The sequence below is a fragment of the Dicentrarchus labrax genome, unplaced genomic scaffold (assembly GCF_905237075.1).
Source record: "Dicentrarchus labrax unplaced genomic scaffold, dlabrax2021, whole genome shotgun sequence".
Classification (NCBI taxonomy): Eukaryota; Metazoa; Chordata; class Actinopteri; family Moronidae; genus Dicentrarchus; species Dicentrarchus labrax.
In genome coordinates, this window is record NW_026136723.1 from 17,415,406 (window position 1) to 17,431,862 (window position 16,457).

At 37.8% G+C, this 16,457-nt stretch overlaps 1 protein-coding gene across 2 annotated transcripts; it reads left to right on the forward strand.

Moving 5' to 3' along the window:
• Nucleotides 1–1,907: 1,907 nt before the first annotated feature.
• On the forward strand, nt 1,908–15,792 carry ptpn2b (protein tyrosine phosphatase non-receptor type 2b). Of its 2 annotated transcripts, XR_007882415.1 has the most exons (11): nt 1,908–2,144; nt 2,642–2,732; nt 2,824–2,924; nt 5,939–6,037; nt 7,716–7,853; nt 8,415–8,624; nt 9,336–9,497; nt 10,771–10,979; nt 11,185–11,280; nt 11,935–12,096; nt 14,856–15,792. XR_007882415.1 is itself a non-coding variant. In XM_051391339.1 (10 exons), exons 1-10 carry the CDS (start codon nt 2,088–2,090, stop codon nt 14,875–14,877), a joined length of 1,185 nt encoding a protein of 394 aa, XP_051247299.1. In that variant the 5' UTR covers nt 1,908–2,087; the 3' UTR covers nt 14,878–15,792. The 2 variants fall into 2 exon arrangements, 1 of the variants encoding a protein (XP_051247299.1); XM_051391339.1 differs by lacking the exon at nt 11,935–12,096.
• The last annotated feature ends 665 nt before the right edge of the window (nt 15,793–16,457 follow it).

Here is a 16,457-nt window from a genome sequence, read left to right on the forward strand (position 1 = left end):
TTTCTTCCTGATAGCAACCGGCAACTTGACACCATGTCAGTCCCAGCCAGTGTTTATATAGTGTTGAAAATACTGCCACCCTGTGGCCTCCGGAGAGGAGTCATACACCCATCATGTATCATGTCCCTTTCATAGAACATGTAAACATACACACATACTACCTCAATTTAACTGGAGGGTCAAGTCCAGCATGGACCACAGTGTGGAGTGTAGACTGGTAACTGGAGAGGTGCCAGTTCCACCTCCTGTGCACTGCTGAGGTACCCTTGAGCAAGGCATCTAACCCCTTACTGCTCCTGGAGCCCATCACTCCACCATCTCTTCACATTTATATCTCTATAAACCCGTAGTATGCATGATTGTATTTCGGGTTTGTGTGTGTGTGTGTGTGTGTGTGTGTGTGTGTGTGTGTGTGTGTGTGTGTGTGTGTGTGTGTGTGTGTGTAAAATAAAGTGAAAAAATAACTTCCCCATTGGGGGTTAATAATATAATATATATTAGATTTCTTTATATGTGTTTGGCTCATGATCTTAACTTAACTTGAAATAATGTCCAGTGGGCTTTCAACCATGTCTGTCCAAACAAGGTTGTTGTATGCTGATTGTTAGTCAAAGGGGCAATCGTAAATCACTGTAGGTGTCTTTATGTTTCAGACATGCTCAAACCTGTCCTCTATTTAACTAAGCAGATAATCTCATTTGGTTTTTCTCCCCTCTGTTTCTTAGTAAGTAGTAGTAAAGAAAATGAGGAAAAACTAAAAGGCCAGTCAGCTGTGACATTGAGGGAGTACCGTGTTAGGTGAAAAGGAAAATGTGCAGCAGCTCTGTAACATTAGAAATTCTGCTTTTGTTCTCTTTGCTGATCTGCAATCAGTCCCATAAGAATTATATTACTGAAGTCTTTGTCCAGCACAACGAGCATCACATTTCTGTCTTATGGTGTTCGTCAACAAAGTGCTTTCAAATTACACAGATTATGTTACTGTTGAGTGTTTTCTCTGTAAAAAATGTTGATTTTAAAACTCAGATGAAGTGAGCAGTTGTAATAACTATTATGAGTCACCTACATCACATAATGCCAGTAAATATGTAAATATTTCTTGAAAGTTTTAATAATTTTTCAATTAAATAATCCAAAAACCTTTAATTTTATCAAGGACAACATGATCCATTTTGAGAGCTATATTAAAAGGCTAGCACATTGCCTTGAATTGGTTTAATAAATAATTGTTAAAAATGTCACACTCACCTATAATCTTTTTATATTTTTTTATAATATCAGTTTTACAGCTGAAACAATTAGTCTACTAATTAAAATGCCCCAAACTCACTGGGTCCAGCTTCTTAAATGTGAACAGTTGCAGTTTTTTCTAGTTCTCTATGATATTAAACTGCATAATATGGGTTTTGGACTGTTGGGCGAACAAAACAAGCAATTTAAATGTAACTTTGGGCTTTGCAAAATTTTACTTAAAAACAAAATAATATTTTCCAACATTTTATGGACCAAATGATAAATCAATTAATAAAATATAATAATAATCAATAGAGTAATTAATGGTAATGAAAATAACCGTTAGTCCTGCTATGGGTTGACTTTGTTATTTCATTTAATTTAGATCCAAACAACCAGGCCTAAAAGTGGTGAAAGGAAACCTGAACATCAAGGCAATTACTGTCGAATTAATTCACACACAATGACTTCCTCGAAATAAAACCCATTTATAAATGAGTATAAAACATATATTTGACTCAACAGGCTAAACTAAATGTATTTATTATCAAAATGGTTGCTTCAGATTGAGTGATAGTTGGACATCTCGTGTGTTCACTGAATATCTTTGCTGCGTTTGGTTTGACAGCTAATGGAGGACCTCTCTGGTTGGCGCATGCGCAAGTGTCACTTTTTCAGATGTCAACTGCCTCCGGGAGACAGCGGACAAACAACCAGCGAGGGCTCGTTAGCGTAGGGAAGTAGCAATTGTTTGACCAAAAGCTTCTCTAGTCTCATTAAAGTAATGAGGTAGATAGTCGGACAATTAATTACACATACCGTGATTTAAATAGACTGACGTTGCCACAGTGAAAATGGACCAGGAGTTTGAAGAAATAGATTCAGAGGGCCGGTGGCAAAAACTGTACCTAGTAAGTCTGTTAGCGCCGCTAGCATGAAGCTAACATAAATAGTCAGTACTTCAAGCGCGCATTTAATTTAGCAAGCTAGGCTAGCTCAGCGAGTATCCGATGTTTATCTTGTTATTCACTGCTTGTTTCCTTCATATCTATATTAACTTGTTTCTTTTTCCCCGTTTGGATTTGTTTTAAGTTTTGTCTAAATGCTGCAACACTTTTAATGTTATAACGTAAATGTTACCGTCAGTGTCATCAGCTTGTGCATGTGCTTGAAGCTCATTGTGATTAGCTACTGTAGCTGTTCACTTGTTTGACTTTTATAGTACAGCCTAAAAAGTTTATTCTCCCCCAGCAGTGCTGAGAGTAACTGTGTTTTGTACACTAGTTATTGGACAAACACATTTCAGATTGGTTGTCGTTGGTTTTCTGCCTGCTGTGCTCAAATAGTGGTGGGCTTAATGTTTGTCTGGTGATTTCTTGTTCCTAAACAATCCTTGTATTGTCTTCAGGAAATCAGGAATCAGTCCCACGAGTGCTCCTACAAAGTGGCAAAGTATCCAGAGAATCGCAACAGAAACCGATACAGAGATGTCAGTCCATGTAGGTGAACATTTGTGGACATTACATTTCTCTTAAACTCTTTAACTTTTACAACATCCCAAATTAATTTCCTCTCTCATGCTGCCTGCAGTTGATCACAGTCGGGTGAAGCTGGAAAACACAGAAAATGACTACATCAATGCAAGTCTGGTAGTCATGGAGGAAGCCCAAAGAAGTTACATATTGACTCAGGTTAGTCCAAGGCTTTTTATTACTGCCTTCATTATTGTTATTATTATTATTATTATTATTATTATTGACTATGATTAACTGACTAATCGCTTGGTCTATAAAATGTTTTTTAAAATGGCTGATTTAGGTGATTAGACACTAATAAAAACATACTATTAATATTCAATTTCTGCCAATAGATCCTCCTAAATCTTACTCACTGGACCATTTAAACAAGTAATCTGTCATCAAAATAGATGCATATGAATTTAATGTCAACTTACTAATAACTAATCATTTAGGCTCTAAAACAGTTCACTAGCAACAACTACAAAAAGGTTTAATTAAAGTACTGTAATATTACGCATTAACAGCAAACTATAGGAATTATTATTTATGAAAGTTCTTGCAGTCGATTTATTGTAAACAGTATTTCTGTTCCTCTAGCAGAGGTCAGTTAGTAGTGTTATCAGGAAATTGTGGTGGCCAGAAAAACAAATCAGTGTGTCTGCTGTCAAAAGCTGATTGGCTGAGCATGCCAGTTTTAATTTTAATTTTCTGACTTGTGTCTGTAAATGTTTATGTCACTGAGCATCAGGGGTGATTTAGTGATAAGGTAAATGTGTGCATCACTTTATAATCTTAACTGTAGGAGTCAGTGTGGTTTTGAGACAGACTGTGTGGGTTTATATGGCCATGGGCTGTCTTTTAGATGCTGTTGAAGTTTGTTTCGAAATAGTAACTTAGTAATAAGTGAATAGTAGTCTATTTCAATTACAAAACACTTTCATAATCTATTATTATCAAGACGTATTATTGATTGTTTTAACAAGCACAGAAAATAATTAAATGAATGTTATTTATTGACATAATAGAAATAGTAATATAGTGGTCAGTACAGTATTTTGTACCTAAGCTTTTTCCATGTTTATAAATTAAAATAATAGCGAATAATATTATTTGCTACATTCATCTATATATAGTTATATATACTTGTAAAAAAGCAAAGATTGAGAAAAGTTAAGTTTGAAAATGATCATATCACTAGGTGTATTTCTAAACTCAGATGGTTAGAATGGCTTTATTTTATATCCTTGTTTCTGGATCTAATGGACACGATGAAAACTAAAAGCTTTGAACTTAATCACAGTGATAGATAACTCAGTGAAAACTAAGGTACATCAAAAATAATCTGTCATTTGCTTTGTCCTCACATCTCCCTTGCCTACACACAAAGTGTGTTTGTGTCTACCCATGCATGTAAAGGAACAAATGATAGCATTATGCAACAGGCCATAAGAGATAGAGTTTTAATATACATAGCAGGGAGTAAAGCCTTTAAAATGTGCCAGAGGTCACGAAACTGACCCTAATGGCAAAGAAAAAACGTCCCAGGGGGAGCATCTGTCTCAGGTCCGCCCTTGTTTGATACTTTTATAATTTATCAGGTTACCTCATGACTAAAAGAAGACTCCAAGTCACGGTCTCATCCTAGTTCACTGCTTGGTATTGGCGTTTGTTTGATCATAAATGTCGTGACTCACGATTATTTTAAAAATGATTGTTATCTGAAAATGAATTTGCATGCGAAAAACCACCAGTCTCATCTGCAGTTTGGTTGAAATCATTGCCTTGTCTAACTCAGGGAGTAAGTTAAGTATGATGTGAAATTTTTCAGTCTTAACTTCTGAGATAAGACACACCACCACCACTACTTATGTAATTACACTGATATAGAAGCTGGTCGAAATGAAAGGAACACCACAGAGATATGAGAAGAGAAGATAATTGCTTAAGTGTTGGTTTAGAAACTTTGAAATTTTGGTCTAGACTGTGTTTTAATCATGAAAGGTGACACAGTTTTTTGGGGGCTTTTTATAAGTGTGTGTGAAATTTTCTCAGCTCTCTCACCTTATTACGTCTAGTAATGAATATTTAAAGGGTACAGTATTTAAGATTAAAACACTATTATTATTGAGGGCTAATGTCTATGATTTAAATGATTTAAAGTTATTTTTTAAAGCCAAAGTCATTAAAATTTGTTCCTAAACAGAAGGATAATGCAGAGGTGTCTCCACCCCACACACCTTTGAATATTCTCATGTCTTCAGGAAGACAAATAACCACATAACCTTTTCATGTGATGTTTTTTTTCATGACCACAGAAGACTGAGCTGATGAAACAAATCCTTGTTCACCAAATTATATTGCTCACTGTTCATTGAACACTGCTTCAGTAATTTAAAGCCACAGAAAAATTACACAAGTTAACGTGACAAGACTAAATTAAATATCACGTCACTCTTATCTTATGGTAAGTCTCAACTGTAGCCTTTTCAAGTAACCCAAGAGTCAAGATATAGGTAGATAGTTTTATGATGTTATCTACCAAAAGTATGTCAACCTTTTGTGAAATACTTTGTCGGACGCTCAATAACATGCAGTGAATTTATGTCACAACAAGTTGTTTGTGGCCTTTTCAAATGGTATCAAGGTTTGTGTGCATTTGTTCTTATGATATGAGGCAAATTTAGATTGTTCTATTCTGTGGTTTGTTAATGCATTATAATGTACGGCAACAATGATCAGAGACTGTCTGAAATTAATTACCTATCAGGTTTCTTGTCACAATGAAAAAAAAAAAAAAAAGATTTGTTAACAGTATCTCAGTGTTCATGTCTGGATTTTTTAAATATTCTGTATAATTTGAGACATTTGACATTTAAAGATATTGCGCCTTACAGAGTACAGTTTTCTCAACTCAACCACATCATAACCTTTAGCAGTTTTGACCTTTTAAGAAACCTCTTGAACCCTTAGCATTCTGCAGATCTATTTTGCATACTGTATCAGTATCATCTTAGAAGGAAAGTTCTCAGCCAGTTGCTTTGTTTTAATGTATTCAGTGGATCTAATGTTTTTGTTCATGCCTGAAAGATATATTTCCATTGTAAATGACTTCCCGCTGTCCCGCTGGACTCCTGCCATATAACTGATTAAAAGTGTGTTTGTATCTGTGTGTTTGCTGTCCACAGGGCCCCCTCAGGAACACCTGTGGCCATTTTTGGCTCATGATCTGGGAGCAGAAGACCAAGGCAGTCATCATGCTCAACAGGGTCATCGAGAAAGGCTCAGTAAGTACACAATAATAAAATAATCATATTGTCTGGTTTGACATCTGCCATTTGTCTGGTGTGCACACACCCACACACAGACTGCAATAATACTGAACAGACCACAGAAAGGCAGCAACACACACACACTTTGTCAAAGTTTGTAGCCTGCTGACAGTGTAAAATTATTTATGCAACTTGTTGAATTAATCTTGATTTCCGATTAAATGGTCAGCTGAGAAGCTTTACTCTCCTGTCAGCAGGATAACTGGAATTCAGTGTTTTGACAGTGTGTTCACAGATGTATGTGAGGAACTGGGATGCAGCCCAACCTCTCCACTCTTTTAAATCCAGTGATCCTGCAATGTGCCAATTAAACACATGCACACTAACACTCTCTCTCAAGGCAGAGCAGCTGTGGCCTCTCTCTTTCTCAGTAAAACAGCTGGAGCGGCTCCTGCTTCAGTCATGAGATTCACTCACTGACTGTTTTCTTGGAAATAGAAGACAAAGAGCACCTAGTCTACAGATAGTATTATAACCTCACAAGGATCTTTTATGTAGGCCAGCTCTCTAATCCTGCAGAGCGAGGGTTGCATAATAGACTTATCCTCAACAGTTCTGGCTATTGTCTGAGTACTTAGAAAATACTGTATGACGGGGGGTTAGTTGTAGACATACAGTTGTAGACGGATGACGAATTAGGAAGGAAGAACCTGAATTAATGACAATTGCAGATGCTTTAGATAGATAGATATTCCTTTATTTGTCCCACAATGGGGAAATTCCAATGTTACAGCAGCAAAGTGGATAGAGAAAAAACAGTATAAAAAACAGTAAGAGTAGGGAAATGATAAATAAAAACGCTATGTACAAGAGAAAAAACAGTAAGAATCCACAACAACAGATAACACAAATAGTAGCAGAAGTTGCACATGGGCAAAAGATTGCACAGTGACTTTCATACAGGACTCAAACTGAATAACTAACTGAATCGTTTTATAGGAATGAAATTTCTGTGAATCGATTTATTGAACCCCTACGGAGGATGAAGTGGGTTTCAGAGACTAGGAGGTCTGTGTTGATCTTTCATAAAGATAATAATAATAATAGCTGAATGTATATAACACCTTTCATACAGGAAATCTAGCTCAAAGTGCTTCATCTGTGTGGTGTAAGAAAGAGTAATACACAAGTTAAACTTTAGAAACAAAATGCAAAAAATAGACTTGGACTAACCATTGTTAAAATTTTGTGGGTATTTTAGTTTTTGTTTAGTTTTCTATTATTTTTTGTTGACATGCAATGTGGCATAACAGAAAATGTGACCTAAATTGGACAAACAGATACAACAAAATATACGGACAACAAGGTTGTGACATAATACATTTGTATATGTGAAAGTCTGTTATCTAAGAGTAACATGTACTATATGTGTCAGTGTGACAAAGTGAAATTGCAGGTATGTGTAGTGAGAGAGAAGAAAAATTGAGCTTTATTTAATTTGATTCTCCAGCTTCCTTTTCAATGCCTAGGATCAAAATGTACTCCTGTTAGTCGCCCGCTGCTCCACCTCAAGGCCAACCTGGCCACTCAGCTAGCGTCTGCTTTTCATCAGGTGTAATTCTCATGTCAGTCAGATGTTTAACTTATTTGGTATCTGTTAACCAGGTTTGTCTCCTTTCTTCTTCTCTGACAGGAAAAGTGTGCTCAGTATTGGCCCACAGCTGAGGAGAGAGAGATGACCTTCAGAGACACACGGTTCTTGGTCACGCTGTTGTCAGAAGACACCAAATCTTACTACACCACCAGAGTGTTGGAGCTGCAGAATATTAGCGTAGGCAAAATGTATTACTTGGCCTAAAGGGAATTCTCAGTGAAAGGTGGCAAAGGAGAACTGAAATGGCACATAGTTGTCACACCAAGGCGAATAACATGGACCGGGGTTGTCTGAGGTTACTTGGAACTGAAAACATGCTTGTTCAGTACTGAGGCTCATTGTTTTCTGTTTCTAGTAGCATGTGGGTGTTGAGATAATGCAGATTAGGCGGTACAGCAATTTAAGTATTTAAAATACACAACACATGCTTTCTAAAATCTGATTTTTATTCAAACTTTAATTTCAGAAGTTTTTGTAATCCGCCTTTCACAAAAGAAACAGCAAGAAGTCATCCACATGAGAAATAAGTACACATCTATATTTGCTGTTATGGTGTGTCAAGTTTTCAGAAGTGGTTTTATTCCACAAATTGAAACTGAAACTCTTGGAAATGTTTGCTTTGTTCAGTTTTCAAGTCACAACAAACGGAGCTAATAAAAAACATCCTTGACAAGCTCACTGCAATTAAATAGATTTGTTGTACCTTCTAATGAGGCCTGTGTTTGTCTTTTTTTACAGACAGGGGAAAAGAGAGAAATCTACCACTTTCATTACACCACGTGGCCGGATTTTGGTGTTCCAGAGTCTCCGGCATCCTTCCTTAACTTCCTCTTCAAAGTGCGGGAGTCGGGAGCGTTGGGGGTCGATCACGGACCGGCTGTGGTACACTGCAGTGCTGGAATTGGACGCTCAGGGACATTTTCATTAGTCGACACGTGTGTGGTCCTGGTGAGTCCTCCCTCTTTGGTTCTATATGAGCTCTAGAGGAATTTGGTTTTTAGGTTGTCTTGTCTATTTAGTATGATCACAAAAGCAGTAGTAAAGAAATACAACACCAAATGGTCAGAATATTCAGACTATAGCAAAATACTGTTTAAAATCCAATTTGAAATCAAGATACGGGTCAATCCATTAAATCTTACCTTTTTATTAAAAGTGAAATTTAAATATTAAACCCCCCTCGGGAATACTTTGAAACAATTATACCACATTTCATATGCAAGTAAACATCATACTGATTAATAATATAGTGAACTATTAATGTATGCTACATGCAATTTTATTGAAGGTTTCTGTTATAGCCAGTGTGGGCAAAATGCCAGGGAATACTACAAACATATTCACTAGTTCAGTGTGTACAGTATTCTTTCTCTAATTTTCTCCATCACTGACTGAATGCATGTAGGTATCTGTAGCGAAAAAAACACAGTGACGTTAATAACGTACTACACAAAAAATGTGTATATATTGTATTCCCTTAGCCGAGAATCTATATTGCTCTTAGAAAATATCTTTAGGAAAAGCCAATGGATCAATTTGGCCTCTGAACACACTTTCCCTCTGAAGAGAACCTATTACAATTCTGGTCCACAGGACTTTACGAGAATAGTGACACCATTTCCCATTCTTTGAGCTAATTTACGTTGCTGTTGTGTCCAGATGGACAAGAGGAAAGACCCCTCATCAGTGGACATCAAAAGCATCCTGTTGGACATGAGGAAGTACCGCATGGGCCTGATCCAGACCCCTGACCAGCTGCGCTTCTCCTACAGGGCTGTCCTCGAAGGAGCCAAGTACATCATGGGAGACTCCTCTGTACAGGTACCTGCACCACACATACCATAACTTATTCTGTTACTCAATACTTTTTCATCTCCATTTTATCTCTCTTGTTTGCTCGTGAACCCAGACACTCCATCTTGTCCTGTTTTTCCAGTGGGAGTTCTTTATTCTGAAAAGGATTAAGATTGAGTCAACAGATAAATGGTCCTTCAGTAGATTTCATAGAAGTTATGGGTTTAAACATTTAAATAAACTTGTAAAGCCCTCTGTGTTTGGGTATCATAAGGTTAAAGGGTCATCTGTGCCAAGAGCAACTTTGAAGATTTTGTGAAACTGCAAAACTCTTACAACAGAGCGGTGTAGTAAGGACTGTCCGACTAGAATAAATATACAGTGAATATTATAGTTATTCTCTCATTTCCCTTTGTTTATATGGTTTGAACACAGACTGTACTTTGCCAGTCTGTAAGTTTTTCTAGGCTTCTGTTCAATTGGCAATTTGGCCGTAGAGAAAAGCACAGAGGGATGGCGGTGGGTCTATATTTGTTCATTTATACTCCAGAGTGAACACGACTGAAATCCATTTGATTCACTGATTAATTCAGTGGCAGGAGGTAGATTAAATAGGGCTACTGTAGATTTCCCACCTTATCACCAGACCCTTCTACCCAGGCCTCCAGGCACATTTTACTGATAAAGTGACTGTATGTTAATCAGTAAAGTGTCGACGTCAGAGGGAAACAGAGAGGAGAAACAATATAAGAGAAAGAGGTGTATTTATATGAGAAGTATGTAGGTTTTAGGAGACAAAGGTATACACTATTGAAGGTTTTTTTGCCTTCATTCTTAAAGGGTGCTAAATGGCAGAGAGATAAACAAAGAAGTGTATATTTAAAGCGCATCCTACTTGAAACTTGATATTTTCCTGTGAGTGACACAAATAGAAACAGCTCATTTTGAGGCTAATTTTTTGATTCTGTTTTTTAATATATATTACGCGGCGCTTACCTTTTATAAATGATCCAGTCATGGTCACTGTTCTCACCAGTGTTGCTGAGACTTTTAGACTGAAACTGACTCTTTCATTGCTCCATTTTTTTGTCGCACACAGGACATTTTTGACAGGAACATCACTTCATCATATAATTTTGCAAACAAAATTACAGTGGCAAAAATAGGATGGTGGTTTGCTTTGTAGACACATTTTAAAGTTGTTTTGATATATCTCTCTCTGTTTATTTTGTATTCATTTATTGCATCAGTAGAAAAATGTCCACTTCTCTCATGGTTCATTGTTCTTCTTCCTGCATAGAACCTGTGGCGGGAGTTGTCCAGGGAAGATCAGAAGCCGACGTCGGAGTCTCCCCCGTCAACTCAGCCTCAGGCCAGGTGTCCGACAGAGCGATGCAACGGCAGCCAGCGGGGAGGTCAGCTGGAGGAGGGAGGAGACTACAGACAGGATGGCAAAGTGCCCACACAGTCTCCCTGCAAGGAACAGGAGCTGGACGGCAGTACAACACAGTCAGTACACTCAAATCTAACAAAAGAAGTATCCACCAGTTGTTGACGAATCCATTGATAAATTATCTGAACAGATTATTGGCTAAGCTGTTTTAAGAAAAGTACACATCTCTGACAAAATTTTAAATGAATGCCACACAAACATTGGTGAGGATGTCTTTTTAATAGTCTTTGACGGACAGCTCTTTTCCTCCTTTGTACACAGCAAACGACGCAGAGAAGACAGCATCTCCAAATCAGGTACAGCCAAGACACCCCAAAGCAAGCCCAGGACAAATGACTCAGAGAAGAAAAGAAAAAGGTGATTACATCTTTTGGCTGGAACTACCTTTTACTTTTCATTCACAAAGCATCAAAACTGTTGTTACATTCCTGGATGATTTGTCATCCACCATCACAATGCTGCTTTTATATTCATTACTTGCTGTAGTTTTATATACATACATGTATTTATCAGGCTGTAAGAACCAGATCTGATCCATTATATTTACGAAAGGAAAGATAGAAAGGAAAGGCAGCATTTTACTCTGATGTAAATGAGATGTCAAATAGTCATGAGTCATTTCCTTAAACCCCACAGGGAATCTGGGCAGGCTTTCCCAGAGTATGACTCAACCTTCTAATAGCAGAAGTTCCACTTCTTACTAAAGCTGAGGCTTAATATTTATATTTTCTCTTTCCCTCACCTTCTGAATACTCGCAGTCATTTAGCGTAAAGAAGCCACCAGTCTGGCTAACTGACAGCTACTTCATGTTCTCATAAAGGCGAGAGAGTTAGACCTGATGAAGCACTTATTTCTGATGACTGTGCACCTTCACAAACGGCTCACTAAGTCATTTCTGAGAAGCCTTCCTTTGTTGTGTGACATGTCAGTGTTGTTCCAGTAATTTGGCCCAAACTGCAACATTTCTGACGTGATCTCACTCTGCTGCTGTTGTGGTTCTTCTCGGACAGTTTGGGCTGCATTTGCTGCACATGACAAGAGCTGGCCTGTCCAGTGGGGGGCAGTGTATCTTTACCCCCCTCTGCGACAGCAACAACAACCACGAAGAGCACATGTAGAGGACGAAGTTTACCCACAGCTTTTAGAAAGAGCGCCCACTCTTGTACATGGAGGTGTGTGTGTGTGTGTGTGTGTGTGTGTGTGTGTGTGTGTGTGTGTGTGTGGCGTCTGCCGTGTTTGTGTTTCTCTTGAGGTTTGTTCTTGTTTTTATGATTTGCTTGGCTCCTGTGGTTTGGAGTTGTTGTTAAATTTGGCTGCACTCTAGCATGGTGTGTGTGTGTGTGATGTGTGTATGTGTGTACATTTGTGGTTTATGATTGCTGAAGCTCTGAAATGTCAGGTTGAGTTGGAATAATGCAAGGTATTAATTTATATTGTGCGCACCATAGATTAAAATTTGGTAGCATCTTATCTGTCATCGTATCTGAGCAAGCCAGCGTTATAACAACAACCACTAAAGCTTTTAATCCACTACTTTGCACATGAAAATGCTATTATTTTAGTAAGTAAGGTGGCTAAGACAGATAATGTAGAATCATTGATACTCCCTAAGCAAGCATACAAAGGAAGTAATTCAGTGTCAGTCCATCACATCAAATGAGGGGGCTCATTAAGGTTTGTTGCATGCTCCTATGGTTTTGCTGCTGCTCCTAACTTTCAGAGTTGATCCATGAAGTCTTAGTGGTGCTTAGCATGGCAGTGTTCCTAATTGGTTTGTGGGTTTTCATCTGCATCAGTTGTGTTTTGGCCTTGTTAAACATTGAATGGAAGTTTGGATGTTTGAAATTCATCAGGAGATTTCTGGTCAGGCCCTGGAGAGCCTCTGTTGATTGAATAGGCGGGAGGACTGTTGAATAATCAAACCGCTTTGTCAGGAAATAGCAAACATGCTAAGGCCAAATGTCTCAAATGATAATCAGTTTACTGTCACATCAGGCAAAGGGAAGCAGTAAATCATTCAAGTTAAGAATCTGTAACAAGGGAATGTTGGATGTTTATGTTTGGAAAATGACTTAAAGGTTCAGTGTGTAACATTCAGGAGGATCTATTGGCAGAAATGTAATATAATATTCATAGGTAGGTTTTCATTAGTGTATAAAATAAGAATTGTTGTGTTTTTGTTACCTTATAATGAACCGTTTTTATCTACAGAGAGGGTCCTCTCCTACAGAATCCACCATGTTAAACGCCATGTTCCTACAGTAGCCCAGAACGGACAAACCAAAAACTGACTCTAGATAGGGCCAACATAGTTTTTCTCCTACATACTTGGAACGTGAACGTGAAGGTGAGGGGAGGGCGTTGTAATCTATAACTCCACCACTGGATGCCACTAAAATCCTACACTCTGGTCCTTTTTAAACAACTATTTGATTGTCAAAATAGCTGCTGATTAATTTTCTGACTATTAATTTATTATTTAACCTCTATAGATAATAATCCTGCAAACACTGTGTTCTTTGTTAAATTAAATATGTATGCTGATTTGAGTAGGTTTTAACAGTAAAAGCACTAGAAAGCATATGAACTACATCTAAAGCTGAACAGCTGGGCAGCATCCACTACGCTGGATTCAGCACATTCACATTGTCTACGTGACCTTTTCCCTGGCTGATTTTGAACATTACTGCTGGTCACAGTGCTCATCTCAAGTTCCCAGAACCCAAGATTAAGTCTTAAGATTGATCATCAATGAAACAATGACATCAAACAGAAAATTAACCAGAGAATATTTTGCTTGATAATTGACGGTGATCAAATTTCTTTCCGATTTATTTTCTGTCGATTAATTGACATGTTTCAGCTCTGCTTTAATCACAAGGGGATGAGGCTTAGTTTAGTTCACAGATAATGAAAGGATGTTTTCTAATACTTTATCTGCAATAACTAAATGGAAATTTTCTTCAACATTTACAACCTGAACAGTGTGACATTGCTGCTTATAAAACATGATGACTGCTTTGCATTGATAATCAATCTAATGCATGTTTGAGCAAATTGATCCGAGACACTGTATCAAGCCACAGCTCCTGCTATTAGGGATGTCACGATGCCACAAATTTAGTAGTTGATACCAACACCAGTGAAATTCCACGATTCTCGATGCTCATTTAATACCACGGTAAAAAGTTTTTTTTTTTTTTTCCCAAATCCCCCATTTTAATATTGAGTCCTTAATACAGGACAAATAGCTCTGCATTGCATTAAGAAGAAAATAAAGCTGTTCCTTAATGTTTTTTTGTTCGTTTTGTTTTGTTTTTTATACTACAAAGTAGCTATAAAATAGCCTAACATACTCTCTGTAATCGTTTTTGTCGTGGTCAGGAGGGAATTTCTCACCTGCCTTTGCTTGAGTTACCATTCTTGAACTGTATTATGCTGAAGGTTTATTTTAATCATCTGTGCATTCTTTTGCGCAGATTACATTCATAAATGACTTTTATTGGCTTTTTGTATGCAGGGTTTTTGTTGAACTTGCAGTGACACGGTGAGTGTGCAGCTTTCCGCCACTGTCTGACTCACCTCCGAGCTGGAGCTCAGCCCGGCATTTAACAGCAGACTAGAATACCTTTAGGCGTAGAAGCTGCCTGTAGAAAAAAACAAATACTGTCAAGTTCTCAAAATTTAGACATCGACTTGGTGCTGAAGTATTGGTTCTCGTGACATCCCTTCCTGCTATCATCTAAGCAATGCGTCCTTATTCCTGCTCTCTGTGGTGAAGTTGAATCTTGTAAACTTTAACCAAGCTGAAGACACTAACTTGATCTTGTGGCATGAGTTCCTCTGATTACACTTGAGCTTCACTGACATTCTGGCAGGAAACTGTATTTTGAGTTCAACCCTCTTTAAATACTTTGTGTTTTTGTGACAGGGCGAAAACCAGCGACTGCTAACCACCTCCACCTGCGGCCCTATACCAACAGCTCTGGCATCAAAGCCAACATCGGCAGGGAACTCCAGCTCTCTCCCAACCTCTGTCCTTCTTCCTCGACTCCAAACCACTCTTCCTCACTTCAACCTCAACAGCCAGCTCTCCTCTCTTCATTGCTTTTTTTGTTGTCATGGAAGCATTATTCAGCACACCTCCTCCTTCTTCCCGTTAGCAGCATGTCACTCCCACATTCGCCTCAGTCCTTCACCTCACAGCTTTCCCATGTCTCCTCATCCCCCTCTAAACTGTTTACAGCAGACACTTCGACATTCTTTGAAGAGAGCACATTTGGAAAGAGAAACACACCAGCGCTTTATGCCAGGATCACACCTGAACCACAGCCCTGTGCTGCCTCTGGAGTCAGAGAATCAGTTTCTTTTTTTTTTTTTTTTTTTGCTTTAATATTATTTGCTGCTTTTGTCAATCTATTTTGCTTCTGTGCATCAATGAAATTAAGACTGATAATAGGAGCTATGCATTGCCAATTTGTAATGCTGTTCATATGTGTATTTTTAGAAAGCATTTTTCAGAGGGGAAAATAAAAAAGTTCTATTTTTTATAAGAGATTACTTGAAGTTTTTCACAGTGATGGGGGGTTGGTTAAATGAAAAGCACTGCCTCCTCCCACATGAGAAATTCAGTGGTGTGTAATGTTTCCACGATGTACATAGTGTTCTTTTTAAAAAGATGTGTGTAAAGACATATTTTTGCTTGTAAAAAAAAAAAAGACTAACGACAATGTTACAGATTTGAATACAGTAGAAAAGCTGATTTGATGACTTTTTGTTCTCCTTTTGAAATGAATTTGTCTTAAGTTTCTCTTTCTCTTAGAGTGTAATCTACAAATAAAACTGGTATTATCTAGTTTACATAACAACCTGTCTATGCTCTTCTTACTTCACCACGAACTTGTTAGCTGAGATACCATGAACAGCCTCTTAATTTCCTACAAAAGGTGAGAAAGTTGGACTAGAAGATTGATACTACCTTAAAATTTGTCCATTAAAAAATCTACAATCTACAGCTGGTTAACTTAGTTAGGACTTCTGGTGTTGCCTAGCAACGCAGATATGAGTCTCATCATCTTTACATTTTATTTTATATTTGTGACAGAAAAGCAAGTTTAAAATGAGTTACATACATTAGATAACATTTTGGAATATTCTCAGAATCCTCCATTGTATTGAGAAGTAAAGATTTGGAAAATGGCTTAATATAAATTATTTTGAATTTACTTTTAGGGTCTGTTTCATGTTACAGTTTTTCTCTTTAAATAAACAAATGCTGTCAGGACATTCATTTCCCACAACCAGGGCACAGGGAAACTACCCAAAACAAAATGCAAACAGAATGACGAAACCACAAACTTGGCAGAACAGCACTTACAAGGTCAGAGTATGAATCAGAGCGCCGCTTGTTGTGATCCCTCCAAGTTGTTGTAGAAAGGAATCAAATTTCAGAGGCGGGACTGCCAGGAATACAATATGGCACATGGCCAACCACTTTCAGTTTAGCGTGTGTAGGCATGGTCTAGTGAGAGTA

Bases quoted from the DNA above. Each gene is read 5' to 3' on its own strand.
- ptpn2b (XM_051391339.1), top strand. From the start codon at position 2,088: ATGGACCAGGAGTTTGAAGAAATAGATTCAGAGGGCCGGTGGCAAAAA. The intron at 2,925-5,938 runs GTTAGTCCAAGG...TGCTGTCCACAG, and splicing joins GAAGTTACATATTGACTCAG to GGCCCCCTCAGGAACACCTG. The intron at 7,854-8,414 runs GTAGGCAAAATG...CTTTTTTTACAG, and splicing joins TGGAGCTGCAGAATATTAGC to ACAGGGGAAAAGAGAGAAAT.